The following is a 16853-nucleotide window of genomic DNA, read 5'->3' on the forward strand; positions in this document are numbered from 1 at the left end:
CACTTTTGGTGAATTGGGACAAAATTGTCCTTGCTCCAAGTGATCTTACAATTGCTTGTAATTTTTCATATAGGACATTTTCCACGAAATTCCCTTCTCGGGAAGAGTGGACATCTGGTTATCTGGAAAGAAGTATTTCAGACGGCATCGTATGTTACACTGATGGCTCCCTTCTCGAAGGTCGAGCAGGTGCTGGTGTTTATTCTCGTGAACTAAGGCTGTATCAGTCTTATTCACTTGGTAGACACTGTACCGTTTTTCAGGCCGAAATCTTTGCTCTTATGTGCGGAGTGCAATCAGCACTTCAGCAGCACGTAATGGGCAAAGTAATATACTTCTGTTCAGATAGCCAGGCTGCTATTAAAGCACTTGCTTCGGCCAACTCCAGGTCGAAGATAGTTATCGCTTGTCGAACTCAAATCGAGGAGCTGAATTCAGCAAACGCTGTTCACCTTCTATGGGTACCTGGTCATTCTTCCATCGCTGGAAATGAATTGGCTGATGAGTTAGCTCGCTCTGGAGCATCACATGACTTCATTGGCCCTGAGCCAGCTATTCCGATATCGAAGTGTTGGATTAAGCTTCAGATTCACACCTGGGCTGTCACTCAACACAGACAATATTGGAATAGTTTGGAGTCATGTCGTCAAACCAAATTGTATAGTGCTGAGCCATCTCTACGGGTGGCGAAGTATCTAACTAATCTGTCTAAGCAGAATTGCAGCATGCTGGTCAAAGCATTGACTGGCCACTGCCGACTCAGCTATCACATGGCGAATATTCAGCAAGCTGATTCATTTGCCTGTGATAGCTGTGAATCCGATTATGGAACTTCGTATCATTTGATATGTAACTGTCCAGTTTTCGCGCAACTGCGTTTCCGAGTATTCGGTAAACACTTATTAAGTGAAACTGACTTCAGAAACCTGAATCTTCAGGATATTCTGTTGTTCTTAACCCGCTGTGGTAAAGAGCTATAGGCTCTCTTTCGCTTTATGCGTTATTACAGTGCCCTTTTCAGGGCGCTGTTTGAACCCATTGTGGTACGCTTGTGCGTTAGTACCCTCTTCCAGGGTATTTTTCACATTTCCCTACCTGTCCCTATCCCCATCCAAATCCTTTTTCCTTCCTTTTCCCTCAGGTAGATGATGAAATAGGCTGTTATTTTGGCGATGGCACAAATGTCCCAAATGGAGGATAACGTGCCTCTGGAGCCGGCCTTCTGATACCTGATACCTGATAGGCTACATGCAAAGTGAACAAATTTGTTGAAGTTACGGTGAATTAATTGTAAGTTTTCTACATTTTCCTATAAACTATCATTAATTTGATAACTATTACCGTTAAAATAACCTACTATGTACAATTTGCTTGAAAATTATATGAAATAGATTCGTGCATTGTCGCTGATTGACCTAGCGAGACCCGTTCGCAAGAGGATAACGAATAGGAAACTAAATTGTGAGTAGTAGAACCCTAATTGATGAATGAACATTTTATAATAAAACTCATTTTAGCTTTGATCAGCTGTTAACGTAGACGGACAGTGATTTCAAAGATTACTTTCTACAATTATCCGAACACGGTGAATGGGTCCCTACTACCACAGTGAATGGTGACCTACCACGGAATTAGGCGACCCTACTACCCTTTACTAAATGTACTGTATCACCAAATTTTGTGAAACATTTTTCTACTTCTGTGGATATTGCTTTAATTTTAACCTATAATGAAGGCAATTAAAAGCGGCACCAACAATGTTTATAAGACTGGTGTCAAATGACAGCTCTTATTTGCCCCGAATCCTCTTAGATCCACGGTGAATGGTGCCTTGACGGTATGATAAAACAATACCAAATCTTTGCTCACGAATGAGACCTCAAGTATATAGCGTCAAATGTTTGACAAGAATTGAACTAAAGATCAAACATCTGCTTGGCACTAGTGACAATTCCATCGAGTCGAACAAGATGTTTGAGCGTCGTTTTTTATTACAAATATTTGACCCTGTGTACTGGTATCTTAAGTGGTTTCGCATGAGAATCTCATCTGGTTTTCGTGAGAAATTATAAACTACTGATCATCTTTTCCACAGCAAATGGTTCTAAACTAGTACAATTTTAGTGGAGCGAGCTGGTGTGATGGTTATACATACCACGTGGCGTGATTATCACGCCATGGACATGGAAACGAATCCCACTCTCGACAAACTCACAAAATGTGAGTTCTTCCCATGGAAAGAAAAGTACAGCGTGGGTCCTGAGAGTAACTATCCCCGGGATAAAAATCTCGTAAATAAAGATAAAAAGTACAACTTTAAAACTCATCATCTGTTCATGTATTTTAAAGGACTGGCCTATCATTTATTTACTGTTTACTTTTTGCGTCCGTCGAAAACTAAGCTCTCAGTAAGGAATCCTCCAAACCTAGTCGTGCCCATACTCAATGTTTACATGTTGCGCCGTATAACGTACTCCTGGCAAAGTATTCATGGCAAGCAATCTTCCGAACCAAGTCATGCGCACGCTCACTGTTTATGTTTTGCGCCGAATAACAGACTCCCGGTAAGGAATCTTTCGAATCTTTCCACGCACAGGCGTATCGTTTATGTTCTACGCCGAACAATAAACTACCGACAAGGAATCTTAGAATCTACCCGAGCAGAAAAAAAATATCATGAGCATAATAAAATATGTTATTTTGGCATAATCACTGAATAATAGAATCAGTAGTTTATTAAGTTATTAAGATAACAAACTGTTATAAACTTGTCTGTCATAAGCGGCAAAATAACAATTGTCATAACAAAAAAATGTTCCTGGAAGACCAATTAAATAACATGTTTTGATATATTCAGTAACAACTCAATAACAGCGAATTTTAAAACTTGGTTTTGTTGTGTTATTGTTCATCACATATTTGTACATTCTCAATAGCAGAATAATATCTAAACTTGTTCTACAACGATATATGTTATTGAAATATTATTTAGTGGATGTATACCAAAAACTTAACCATAACAAAATAAGATTGCCCAACAAAACATGTTATAAAAGAGCATTACTTTGATAAATTGATAACAACAAATTATAATACCAAAAAAGGCTATGTGATTCTGTTATTATCAATTTGCTATTCTCCTCTGCTTCGGAAGATTGCTTGCCATGAATACTTTGCCAGGAGTACGTTATACGGCGCAACATGTAAACATTGAGTATGGGCACGACTAGGTTTGGAGGATTCCTTACTGAGAGCTTAGTTTTCGACGGACGCAAAAAGTAAACAGTAAATAAATGATAGGCCAGTCCTTTAAAATACATGAACAGATGATGAGTTTTAAAGTTGTACTTTTTATCTTTATTTACGAGATTTTTATCCCGGGGATAGTTACTCTCAGGACCCACGCTGTACTTTTCTTTCCATGGGAAGAACTCACATTTTGTGAGTTTGTCGAGAGTGGGATTCGTTTCCATGTCCATGGCGTGATAATCACGCCACGTGGTACAAAATAAGATTGCCCAACAAAACATGTTATAAAAGAGCATTACTTTGATAAATTGATAACAACAAATTATAATACCAAAAAAGGCTATGTGATTCTGTTATTATCAATTTGCTATTCTCCTCTGCTTCGGTAACCACATACACGTTCAATGTTTACTTTTCCAGGTGAACAACGTACTCCCGGCAAGAAATCTTCAAATCGGTGTCCGGCCATTTGGCCGAACGCCGTTTGGCCAAATGTCATCTGGCCGAATGGATTATTTGGCCGAATTCCGTTTGACCGAAATATGATCAAAAGAATTCAGAGGAAGTTTATGACATTTTTTTCCTCCCCTGTTGGGGAAATTCTAATAAGCTGAACTTTTGTGGCATAAACTTAAGTTTATAATATTATAATTGTCAATATGATCATCAGAAATATTCTTTTCTTTTAATCATAGGCTATTCTTTCTAGTTTTTTCATTCAGGGATTAGTTGGCGATGAAACTGTCAATATTTTCCTTCTTTGAACTATTGGCTGTTATTTCGAGTTATACCGATACGGAAATCAGTGGCTTGGTTACTTAAGTTCATCATTTATTTTTCGGTCAAACGGCATTCGGCCAACTGACCCTTTCGGCCAAATGGCGGTCGGCCCAACGGCATTCGGTCAAACGGCATTCAGCAAAACGGCGTTCGGCCAAATGACCCGGAACCCTTCAAATCTAGCCGCGCACACACTCTCTTTTTACTATATGCATCCGAACATCGACGAAGAATGCTCCAAATTTACTTTTACCCAGAGTAATTAGAGTAATTCGAGAGCTCGAATGACAGAGGAATGGAACCCACAAAGTACTCCTATTTTCATCCTATCGAAAACAAAGATAATAAGCGCTGTTGCGACGGAGTCTCATGTATTTGGGTGAATCTGGCAACTGTCCTATCCAATAGGAATTAATTGAATTGAATGTATATATTAGAATTGTAAGGAGATTTAGTGATAAGTTGAGCGTTGAGTCGAAGAGTTCGTTAGAGATTAAGAAACTATCATGTAAGTAATTTTAAGTTAAAAACAGTGTAAAATACTAAAAATGAATTCTATTCAATATAGCATTAAAGCTGCCGTTAAATACGCTGCTCTCAGTATGTCTTTCATTAATCCGGAAGAAACTCGCGCCAACAAGCGCTATTTGTATTGTTTTTTTTTTTTGTATTTTTGTCAGGAGTGAGCAATGAGCATGCATGATGACAAAAAGAACGGAAACAATAGGTGCTTAAATAATCTGTTTTTGGAATAGGACGAACATAGGGGCATAGACTGAAGAAGGGTTCTTATACCCTACGTGATGATGATTCCTCGCATGCGTGTCGAACCAGCTATAACGGTTGAGTTCAAGTCTTGCTCCTATTGCTTCTTTGACTACCGAAGATAAGCACTGTTGCAAATGAAAATTATCCATTTGTATTATCGTCATGGAATCGGTCAAGAAATGTGCAATTCTAACGTGATATGTTTCCATATTTTTCGTTCTTACCACTACACATAAACATTGAGCACGTGGTTAGCCTTTCAAAACATTTGGTAACATTGAAGAATGCATAAACAAAGCCTTTTTATCAATTGCTTTTTGCATCACTAATGCAGTTATAAGGCTTATGAGGATTTCAAAAGCAAAAACATACTGCTGAATCAATGCGTAAAGCTCTTTCATTGCTCTATTAATGTTTATTATTAATGCTTACGGTTATCTGAGAATAAAAACTGCTCAGACAGCCACTGAATGAGTCTTCGAACTAGCCATTTATTGTCGACGCTCACAAATCGACAGCTATATTGCAGGCAATTCAATAACAGCAACGGCCTCGTCCTAACGCTCATCGGGTAAATTTCTTGCGATCATGCAGACGTTTCACGAAAAAATCCTACTTCAAGGATAGTGTTAGGAGTGGATCTGGGAGGCACCCATCCAGTTAAACACGTGTTGTGAGTTCATATACACCGTAGTGCATAATTGATCGGACAAACGCCGATTGTCATATAAAATGGCCATGTTTGAGATGCTGTGAATATGGTATGCTTTCAGCTCAATTTTTGACACGGAACTACAAATATCCTGAATATTACGTATACGAAGTACAAAATGTGGTCGTTCACAGATCTGTACCTCTTTGATTTACACACGTGCCGCTGTCCGATCACTTTTGCACATTTTGAACGCCTTGTTATGCCCACACCTATAAACGATCATATTTTGTATTTCGTATAAGTAAAATTCAGCTAGTTTAATTTGTAGTTCCGTGTCAAAAATTGAGCTCAATCCATCAAAGCAAACCATAGTTACAGCATCTCAAACTTGATCATTTTGTATGGGAACCGGATTTTGTCCGATCAATTATGAATCACAGTGTAGCGATGCTATCATGACATAGCCAAGCCACCGAAATTTCAGATAAAATAACATGTTTGGGATTAATCAACTATTAAAAGGAAGATGAATAGCGTTCTATACAGCCCACATTTTAAGTAAATAATCGCTGCATAGAACGTTTTCCAGCTCAAAAATTAAGCTTTGATTTAGATGAAATTTAAAAAAATGTGGCTAGTCCTCAAAAGCTATTTATTTTCAAGGGGCATTAGGGTAAATCGCCAATTATTGAACACCTTAAAAATTAACCAATTATTACATACTCCATGCTTTTCTTATGAGGTGTGCAACAATTGACGAGTTTTAAAGGTGTGTATTAGTGTGCAATAATTGGTGACTATCCCTAGTACATGTGGATTGTGGAATGCAAATTGTCTTATATCTTGAAATATATGTTTGATCTTGTTCACTCATTGAGACTGTAATTCGGGTTTTCCGCATTGAAAGGGATTTTACTCAAAGTGCTGTAGTCTTGATTTAGAGCTCAAACAAGTTACCGTATGACTTTTCTGGCCAAGCGATTTAATTTAATAAGAACTTCCCTGGGCTGCAAAATTCAAATGACGTTGACTTTTGGTACGATTTAAATACAGGGGATGGCCAAAATGTTTGGGATAGGCAACTTTTTTTCTCTCACAAAAAAGTTCAACATGCTATAACTTTTCATAGAGTGCATCAAAAAATCTCAAATTTTGACTGTTTATCAACCTATTATATGTGCATCATTGGTACAAATTTGGGCTTGATTGAATAATTTTTCGCGAAGTTAGAACCGTTCGGGTAAAACACTATTTTTTAGACAACTCATTTTTGAGCTGTCATATCTCGGAAACCAGTAAACCGAATTGAATGAATTTTTAAACGTTTATCAGCAATATATTGATACTTAATACAACGTTATAAAATGTAATATTTTCTCACAGCGAATTAAGTTGTACCGGGTTAAAATTTTTACCCATATAGAGGAAAATAAGTCAAATTAACAATACCGCACAAAAAATACTAAATGTGCTCTTCCTTTAATCTAAATAGGCTCTAATATATCTGATTAAAGATAACTTGAGAACAGAAGTGGAAAATCTTTGGACATCAACACTAAAATTTATTGACATTGAAGTAAAAAAATTACATTTTTTCGAGAAAAATCCAAAAAGTGTCAATCCATGATAACTTTTTTCAAAGTTCAAAAAGTATGTATGTTTTAATAGTTTGTGAAACATTTATATATTGTTAGTGTACGTTCAAAATTTCATTCAATTCGGTTCACTGGTTTCCGAGATATGACAGCTCAAAAATTAGTTGTCTAAAAAATAGAGTTTTACCCGAACAGTTCTAATTTTGCGAAAGATTAACCAATCGAGCCCAAATTTGTACCAATGATGCACATATAACAGGTTGATGAACATTCAAAATTTGAGATTTTTCGATACACTCTATGAAAAGTTATAGCATGTTGAACTTTTTTGTGAGAGAAAAAAAGTTGCCTATCCCAAACATTTTGGCCATCCCCTGTATATCCGAGCTTTCAGTAATAAGTTCGAAACAAGTTCACTTGTTTTGGATATTAAGGTCGTTAAGAAGTGAATTCAAATGCTTGTACTGTGTTTTTCAAAGCTTGTATAACTTGTCGAAAAACCAAGTTCAACGAAACCGTAATTGAACCAAACTTGGACTTCTGAATTCGCTCTTCAAGTAAAATTCTCATTTTTTGTTGCTTGGGGACAATCTTTCATTACAAATCTCACACAGGCTTTCGCAACAAAGTATTTTGGATACAATTGAAACGCTACCGACTTTCAATCGTCGCAATGCTCTGCGGAAATTGGCGAAAGGTAAAATATGTGAAGTCAATCTTTAACGGCTTCCCCAAGCTATCTATTTGCAAAGAGAAGTCAATAAATCATCTAAGTTACGTCGGAAAAGTAATGTCCGAAACACTTTCCGTGCAGCCCTGAAACTATTCCTTGGGCGTCAGTCCTAGGCAACGCCATCGTTTCAGTCTTCCATGGAGAATGGGTGCAAAAATGATTAACTTTTATTTTTATAGGTACACGCACCTCGTTAATCAGCTGCCGGTTTGCGGCCGGAGTCCATCATTAAATGCAAAAGAAGTTTTATCACACTCGCCTTACACTACCTTTCAGAAATACTGCGAAACTAGTAATTTGCGCGCAGGTTTTATCCAAGGTGGAGAAAAAGAGAAAAAAATATGGGAAGTCAATCATACATATTCAACGGGACCAAGTGGTCGTAAGTGAAACCATGTCGAGATGGATCGATAATTACAGCGATGATCAATGGTTATTTTCACTGAGAGTATTTTACGATGGAAGAAATATTTCGCACATATCACATTACATGTGGCAGAAACAAATTCAATGCGTTGGAACAGCTTTGCCAGTTTCTCAATGATCAGATACCGTGCGGCTCTATTCGAAAACTAGAAAATTATCATTGCTTCTGAATGAACAACACCGGTAACCATCTAAATCGACAAGTTATGCTTTTTATGATGGTTGATGAAGTCGCAATCCGTTTTTACCTATTTATCTTTCGAGCACTATCGCTCACTTGTCGTACTCGTTGAAGGAGACTCGAGCGCAACCAGAGTTAAGTGTCTCTACACACAGTCATTTGCACGGTATTCGAATTGCCTGGAGGCACTAACCGCTCTTTTTATTCGTAAGTTGCATTCACCCCATTGCGAAGCCAGAATCGTGCCACACCAGTTCGCGATCGGTTGGGTCTACAGCAGAGCACTAATTTATGGCAATTGCCATGTTGACAAATAATTATCGTTATTATAATTTAATTTAATTATCGGAAACGCTTATTAATTCCTAACTTGTGTCTGTTTTACCACATTTGCAGCGGTGTAAAGAAAAGCTGAATATCCTGGCTGTGTCGGTGATGAACCAATGGCCCGGACTTCGGTTGATGGTAACGGAAGGCTGGGATGAGGACCACATGCATGCACGTGAGTCCCTGCACTACGAGGGCCGGGCCGTCGATATCATGACATCGGACAAGGATAGGTCCAAGATCGGAATGTTGGCGCGATTAGCCGTCGAGGCTGGTTTCGATTGGGTTTACTATGAAAGCCGAAGTCACATACACTGTTCAGTGAAATCAGGTAAGAGGAAGTTTAACAGTTCATAAATCTTAAAACATCATTTGAAGCTATATGTGGTTGAAAGGAGAAAGAATTTCTACGAATTTAGCAATTGTTGATATTTTGGGTCTGGGAAAACTCAAAGTTAATCCCAATCAAACGTACGTATAGATAACCATAAAAATACTGTAAATTTTTTCGCACTTTTAAGGAGCTTTTTACCATATTTTCGTTTCTTTTGGGTTTCTGGCAATGAACAACCTTCTCAAATTCGAATGTGTGTCTCAGAAAAGTAACACCGAAACACTACTCACGCTCACTAAAACCCGACTCATACCATCGCCGGGTGATCCCCGGAATAACTCGTAATTGGATACTTTCATACTGCCGGTCTGTTGTTCCCTCTCTCACTCGCAGTATATGATACGATTCCGTAAATATATCATTTTTCAACTTCGAAAAAGAGCGTCCAAAGTCGCGCCGCTCTTGATTGACATGATCATACATTGCGCCTTCGGGTCTGCGCCAGGTTGGTAACTGCACATCAAGATCACGCACAGTCCGGTCCCAGCCTCGTCGCCACTGCTGACTGTCGTGAGTGAGTCCCATCCAAAAGCGTTACTTTTCACACACAAGGACGATTTTCGTATAGCTGTCAACAAACGATCCTCGTCAAGACGGCTTTAATGAATGTAAATTGTTACCGGTCGGTTGTGTCAGTAATGGTCGAAAACGAAACAAAAACATGCACACCTTACCAGAAAACTTGTTAATTTTCTCTTCCAGCCCCCAAGAGGAGCCTGCACGGAACACTGACTGCTCGCTCAGCATCTTGTTAGTGGACTGCGGCTTGACCAGTCTGGTGTTTTTAACCTTCGTGTTTCCCTACTGAACTATAGGGTACTATACATACCCAGCATTGATGAATTGCCACTGGCGTGCTTTCGCACATTTTTACCAAAACCGAAGCGGTGATCAGCATCTGCGAATTTTGCCCTTTTTTTTGACCATTTTATTCAATTCATTTAAAAGTATGAAAAAACTGTAGGGCATAAAATTTTATTGAGAATATAATTTTATGCATGAGTCGCCATCCTTATATAATTACCAAATATAGTTACACCCAAATCACCATATTTTCACACTCAATTCAGGAGACAAAGGGACAAAACACAAAATGTCAGCAAACTCGGCCATTTGTCAAAATCCAAATTTAAGCTATCAGTATACATTTTGTCAAGTGTGTATTTTTTCCTCACACATAAACCAATACCAATCATAATAACCAATATCAGCTTGGTATTTAAGCTGTTATGTCAAAGTTAAGACCGATGTTTTATATAGGTATCAGAAGGCCGGCTGCAGAGGCACGTTATCCTCCATTTGGAACATTTGTGCCATCGCCATCGATATCTAAGAAAACACCCAAACAAGATTGCTTTTGAGCGAATGCTTTCTCGATATCGTAAACAACCTTGTGTAAAAGAGTCACAGTGGACTTACCAGATTGGTAGGCATGTTGGTTCGCATGAAGAGGCACGTTGGCCAGATGAACATCACGGATGTGATGATCCACAATGCGTTCTAAGCATTTCAGAAAAAAAGAGCTCAAACTGATAGGTCTGAAACTTTTTGCTTCTTCATACGACGCACGACCCACTCTCGGAATAAACTTTACAGTAATATCCCTCCAGGATTTGGGAATATACCCTGTAGCAAAACTGCAAACAAGTAGTTTTTTCAAAACATGTTTGAAATAATCAAATCCCTTCTGAAGCAAAATAGGATAAATCCCATCTGCCCCAGGAGATTTGAAAGAAGCAAAGCTATTAAGAGCCCACTCAATCGATTCTATAGTTACAATACTCCGAGCCAAAGCTAAAGAATCATAACTACAAGAAAAGACATCAGGATCATCCGAAGATGTAATATCCACACATCCAGGGAAGTGTGTGCTGAATAAGCATTCCAGAACTTCCTCATCAGAGGATGTCAGATCGCCATTTGGCAAACGAAGTTCGTTCACCCGGAAAACCTTAGATTTCGCAAGGATTTTGTTTAACCGACGGACTTCACTCAAGCTGGAAACATTTGTACAAAGGTTTTTCCAACCGGATCGTTCAGCAGACCGGAGAGTTTTCCTGTAGGCCTTGCGAGCCGACCTGAAAGCCTCCGAAACAGGCCAAACGTCGTCTGTTCCAACTCTTTCTACATTGTTTCCTGAGTTTCGCCAGATCAGAGTTACCCCAAGGGGTTCCTCTTGTGATCTTCACAGACCTTCGACAGGGCATGCTTCTTCAAAAGCTTCCTTGATGAAGGTCGTTGTAGTATCAACGGCATCATCTAAATCACTTGGAGTGTCAATGGATGGTGAATATCCATGAAATTTGGCTGCAACCAAATCAGTATAAAGTTCCCAGTTTGTTGACCGAGGATTCCTGAAACGCAATGTTTGCGAAGTAACATTTAAATGTTCAAAAAAGATATAGCGATGGACAGATAAAGATTCTTCATCTGACACATGCCAATTGGTCAGCTCGTGACTAATTCTGCTAGAGCAAAGCGTTATATCTAACACTTCCTCTCTAGCAGATACCATGAAGGTTGGGCGGTTGCCTACGTTAAGTAATGCAAGATCTGTACTACTTAAGTACTCCATCAAACTGGAGCCTCTCAAGTTAAAGTCTGAGCTACCCCAGATAGTATGGTGAGCATTAGCATCACTGCCAACAATTAGCGGAAGGCCTTTTGAAGTACAGTATGCGATGACTTGTTTGAAAGCATCCGTAGGGGATGGTTCATCATGCGATAAATACACAGAACAATAGACGTATTTCCTGTTGAGGTTTCCAACAGATACATCAATTGTGATAGCACATACATCTCTGGTGGTTAGTTCAGAGATGAGTGTAGCAACTATTGCGTTGTTGACAAGCACACAGGCTCGAGGCATGACACGCGAGTTTGCCATTTCATGTTTACTGAAAGTGGCAAACACCGGGTTCACAAGGTTTCCTAAATAGAAATTTCCCTTTCAGTAGCTACCCATCTGCCGTGTACGACGCACGCGGTATTGATGAGCTCTGCCGGATATTTTTTTATTACTGCATACCCGAGCAGAGGGGAATATCAAATTAATAACTACGAAATCACAAAACCTGTTTTTATATCTTGTTTTGTTATTATTGAATTATCAAGGCATTACGTTTCCATAACATGTTTTGTTGGACAATCTTATTTTGTTATGACCAAGCAATTGGTATGCAGCCCTTAAATAACATTTCAATATTACATTCTGTTGTGGAACAAGTTTGGTTATTATTGTATTATTGAGAGTGCACAAATACTTTATGGTATTGCTATCTAAACTAAAACAAATTTTGAAACAAAACCTACGTCATTCTACAACGTTATTTACAGCATTTGAGGGAAAGCAACTGCATATTCACTCATCAATTTGTCTTCCTCTTCCATTTATCATTACATCCAAACTGAGACAAAGTGCATGCCCCATATCACTAGCTAGTATTCCGTGGGAAAAAGTTTGCATAATGCACCAGAAAAACTGTTTAACGATTTTTTGAAAAGTGCGCAAAGTTAGGCCCTAGGTGCGCAAAGTATGGTACGCTTATGGTATCACATTTGATAAAAGGTGTGGTATATTACGTGACAGGAGGTTCTGTAATGTGTACAAAACAAAGTCCCTGCTGGGCGGCGCGAGGTTTTGCTAAATGTCTGAAATTGACTGAGTTGTAGCTGAAAAGTACCCAAAATACCAGCCACTGCCCAAGTGGCGCAGTACCCTGCATACATCTAAACGAGAACATAGCAGACTATATTGAAGGTTTTTAAGGTTTTCAAAGGGACGTTCCAGATTCCCAAGAAGTAGGCACAATAAATGTGTCCGAAATGACGGATGAAAAGATAAGAATCCGTTTTGAATTGAAACAGACTGAAAGCCATTACCCCGAATCATCTGAACAGAAGTGAAGCAATTCCAACAGAGTCGCTTCTGGGAGATAAGTTCTCGTCGTTGTCCAACGGCCATCCCCTGGAATGACGGGCATTGGAACAGCAGGTGTTTCTCCACGCATGCAATACAGGTAGGTGGATCCGGCTCGAAGGACCAATGTTTGCTTACCGCTGAAAGTCTCTCTAATAAAGACAAATCAATCAATCAATGTTTGCTTACCAAGGATGATGGGTTCGGATCACGGAGGCTTACTAAACGGCACTAGCCTCTAGGACCACCACAGGTTGTGATTGGGAACATGTACGATTCGGTACGCTAACTGCGGAATCACTGGCTCATCCTAAGACTGATAAGCCTTAGCTAACGAGAGTAGGCACCAGCACCTGCTCGGCTTTCGAGAGAGGAGCCATCAGTGTAACATACTATGCCGTCTAAAATACTTCGCTCCGGATAACCAGATTTCCACTCTTCCCGGAAAAGGAATTTCGTGGAAAATGTCCTATACGGAAAATAACAAGCAATTGTAAGATCAGGGGGGGGGGGGTGAAGAGAACGCTTCAGACATCGCCATAAAGCACATCCTGTGGAGATGGCCTAATTTTGATTGAATCGTTCTCACTTCCCCCTTTTGCCACCACACAAGACATATATAGTCCAATATTGGTCGAACAACAGCTGTGTAGTAAATCCATTTGATATACTTGGGTTTAAGACCCCGAGTTTTACCAAAGGTTTGCCTGCATTGTCCGAAGACCATAGGGACCGTTTATAAACCTCGTAGACCAAAATGTAGTCATCTCTGAACTCCGAAGATGTAATATCCACACATCCGGGGAAGTGTGTACTGAATAAGCATTCCAGAACTTCCTCGTCAGAGGAAGTCAAATCACCATTTGGCAAACGAAGTTCGCTTACTCGGAAACCCTTAAATTTCGCCAGGATTTTGTTCAACCGACTGACTCCACTCAAACTGGAAACATTTGTACAATGGTTTTTCCAGCCAGATCGTTCATCAGACCGAAGAGCTTTCTGGTAGGCCTTGCAAGCCGTCTTGAAAGCCTCCGATTCAGCCGAACGTTGCCTAATCCAGCCTTTTCTACATTGTTTCCCAAGCATCGCCAGATCAGAGTTCCACCAAGGGGTTCCTCTTGTGGTCTTCACAGAGACCCCAGAAGACAAGCTTCTTCAAAGGCTTCTATGATGAAGGCGTAGTAGTATCAACGGTATCATATAAATCACTTGGAGTGTCAATGGATGGTGAGTATCGATGAAATTTGACCGCAACCAAATCAGTAAAGAGATTCCAGTTGGTTGATCGGAAGGTTTGTGGAGTAACATTCAAGTGTCCAAAAAAGATGTAGCGATGGTCAGATAAAGATTCTTCATCTGATACATGCTATTTGGTCAACTCGTGATTAATTCTGTTAGAGCAAAGCGTTATGTTTAACACTTCCCCTCTGGCAGATACCATGAATGTTGGGTGGTTGCCTATGGAGCCTCTTAAGTTAATGTCTGAGCTGCCCCTGATGATATGGTGAGCATTAGCATCACTGCCAACAATTAGCGAAAGGCCTTTTGAAGTGCAGTATGCTAATAGCATAATGCTATGACTTACTTGACAGCATCCGTAGGGGATGGTTCATCATGCAATAAATAAACCGAACAATAGACGTGTTTCCTGTTCAGGTTTCCAAAAGATACATCAATTAAGATAGCACATACATCTCTGGTGATTAGTTCAGAGATGAGTGTAGATTTGTTTTTCGTTCAATGTCAAGTTTTGTGCGCTTAATTGTATGGAATGACTAATGACCATGCGTCTCCATCACTTTAAGTTGAACATGAAACGAAACTCTTTAAAATAATAGGAATTTCAGAACTCATTCTTGTAAAATCTCGCCGAAAACCAATCGATGAACCACCAGCAGAGACTTTTGTGGTTTTTGGCCATACCTGGAATTACGTACGTTATATCGAGATACTAGGTCGAATGATTTCCTCTGGGCAATACAAAAACTTTTGAATAAAAACTCGTTAATGTCACTCAAACTAGGTAATAACAGCATATCAGGATCATCATATTGTGTCATATCCGGCATGGAAACAGGTTGTAATAGGAACAAGTTTTAAAAGTGTAATAACTTGTACTTTCAACATAATAAAAAAATGATTGCATGATTAGGTGTAGGCTACTGTAATAAATTGAACGATGTTTCTCAGTTTCATTCACCTTAATCATGGCTATCAATCTACATACGAATTAAACACGGTTCCATTTTCAATGCTGTGTGTCTATATTCAGTTTTTATTGAGAGACAAAAAATGAAAATATCATCTAATTTAAGTTTTTCCATATACTTTGCCGAATGTGCTATCTATCAGGTATAACGACACGGTATGAAATTATCCATTAATAAGTTTCCTTCCCCCTTAATCATACTTTCGTTTTATGAACTCTCCAAAAATTGTCAAAAAAGTCAAGTCTTTTGTAAAACTCCCTACCACATTGGCTTGATTTTGTTTGAATAATTTACCAAAGTCGGCCGAACCCGTTCACACAATCATTCCCAAGCATCGAATTCTTCTGCCGCCAATTCTTTCCATAATTTGCCGTGATTCACCGGCTAACCGGTATGTATCGCGCAAAAGTCAAATTCGACCATCAGAGATGACGAAGCGTGGCACCTTCCAGCATCCGTGCTGGGATCATCATCATCATCCACATAACCGGCCGCCAGTAGTGAGTGTCTGCCGCCATCTTATTGGTTGGAATTCTTGTGCGCTTTCTTGTTTGTATCTCACGAAACACGGTTGCCGGCACACGGTTGTTGTTGTTGTTGTTGCCTTTGGTGTTGTCTTTCGGAATTGCTGCTGTTGCGGTTGATGTTTTGACGTACCTTCCAATCCATCCGACATCCTACATGTAGCCGACCGATGATGATGCCGTTGCGCGCCGCTTTGCTTTTCTTGTGGCCTTTGCGATGTCGTCGTTTGTATATAGCCGGGAAAAGGCGGCGTGAACATTAAAAAGAAGATGGAGGAGACGAGTGTGGATTGGGAACCCAGAGTTTATGCCCTCGTGCGCTCGGTGCCCGCGCGTTCGTAAACGTAGAAGAGAGATAGTAAATATGACGATAAAACCATTCAGTATTCAGCCAGTTTTGTCCAATCCTCCGTCCGGGCGGCTCGGAACAGAGGGAAAAAAGAGAGCTGGCCACCTTGCTGTATAGGAGAGTATGCATGTGCATACTGAAGGTCTGCTGTTGTCAATGGTGCTGTTCGGAACGGAAACTGCAACTTTAGAAGCTTGCGGTTTACCTTTCGAAGAATTTTGAGTTATTTTTTATGCTTTGGAGCATTTGATAATTTATTTGGGACATATGTTCATCGATATGGAGCCTCGTGGTCATACTAATGATGTCTAAGTTTGGAATTACCCCAAGAATTTCAGAGCAGTTTATCCAATTGACAATTTAGGGCGTTGGCCATCACTTGCCCCCAACAGATCTCACACAGGAATTAAATATTTAACGAAAAACTTGTTTCAGATTCTTGCTAATTCTGCATGAAATTTCCAAGCAGTTTGTTATTCGATTCTCAAAGTCAGATATATCTGAAAATTTTCTCAGAAATTCTCCAGATTCCTGGGGAAATTATGCTACCGTAATTTGGTGGGGAGTTGATCACTTTTCCTCTATTCGTATCAATAAAATCAAATATTTTTTAAACATGCACTGAGTGGACCTGTACCAAATTTCGTATACAAAAATGCTACTAGGAACTGTTCAAATGGCCAAATTTGAAAACTTTCAATCCGGGGTGAATTTGATCAACTAATAACATAACATTCTAGGAT

General features: G+C 39.5%; 1 protein-coding gene across 1 annotated transcript in view; it reads left to right on the forward strand.

Moving 5' to 3' along the window:
- Positions 1-16853, forward strand: part of LOC109423199 (protein hedgehog) — an 82968-nt gene that overhangs the window by 48758 nt on the left and 17357 nt on the right. Inside the window, exon 2 of the mRNA XM_029873771.2 lies at positions 8784-9045. Within this exon, the coding sequence (XP_029729631.2) occupies positions 8784-9045 (262 nt within the window). The remainder of the gene's footprint in view (positions 1-8783; positions 9046-16853) is intronic.

The sequence above is a fragment of the Aedes albopictus genome, chromosome 1, assembly GCF_035046485.1.
Source record: "Aedes albopictus strain Foshan chromosome 1, AalbF5, whole genome shotgun sequence".
Lineage (NCBI taxonomy): Eukaryota > Metazoa > Arthropoda > Insecta > Diptera > Culicidae > Aedes > Aedes albopictus.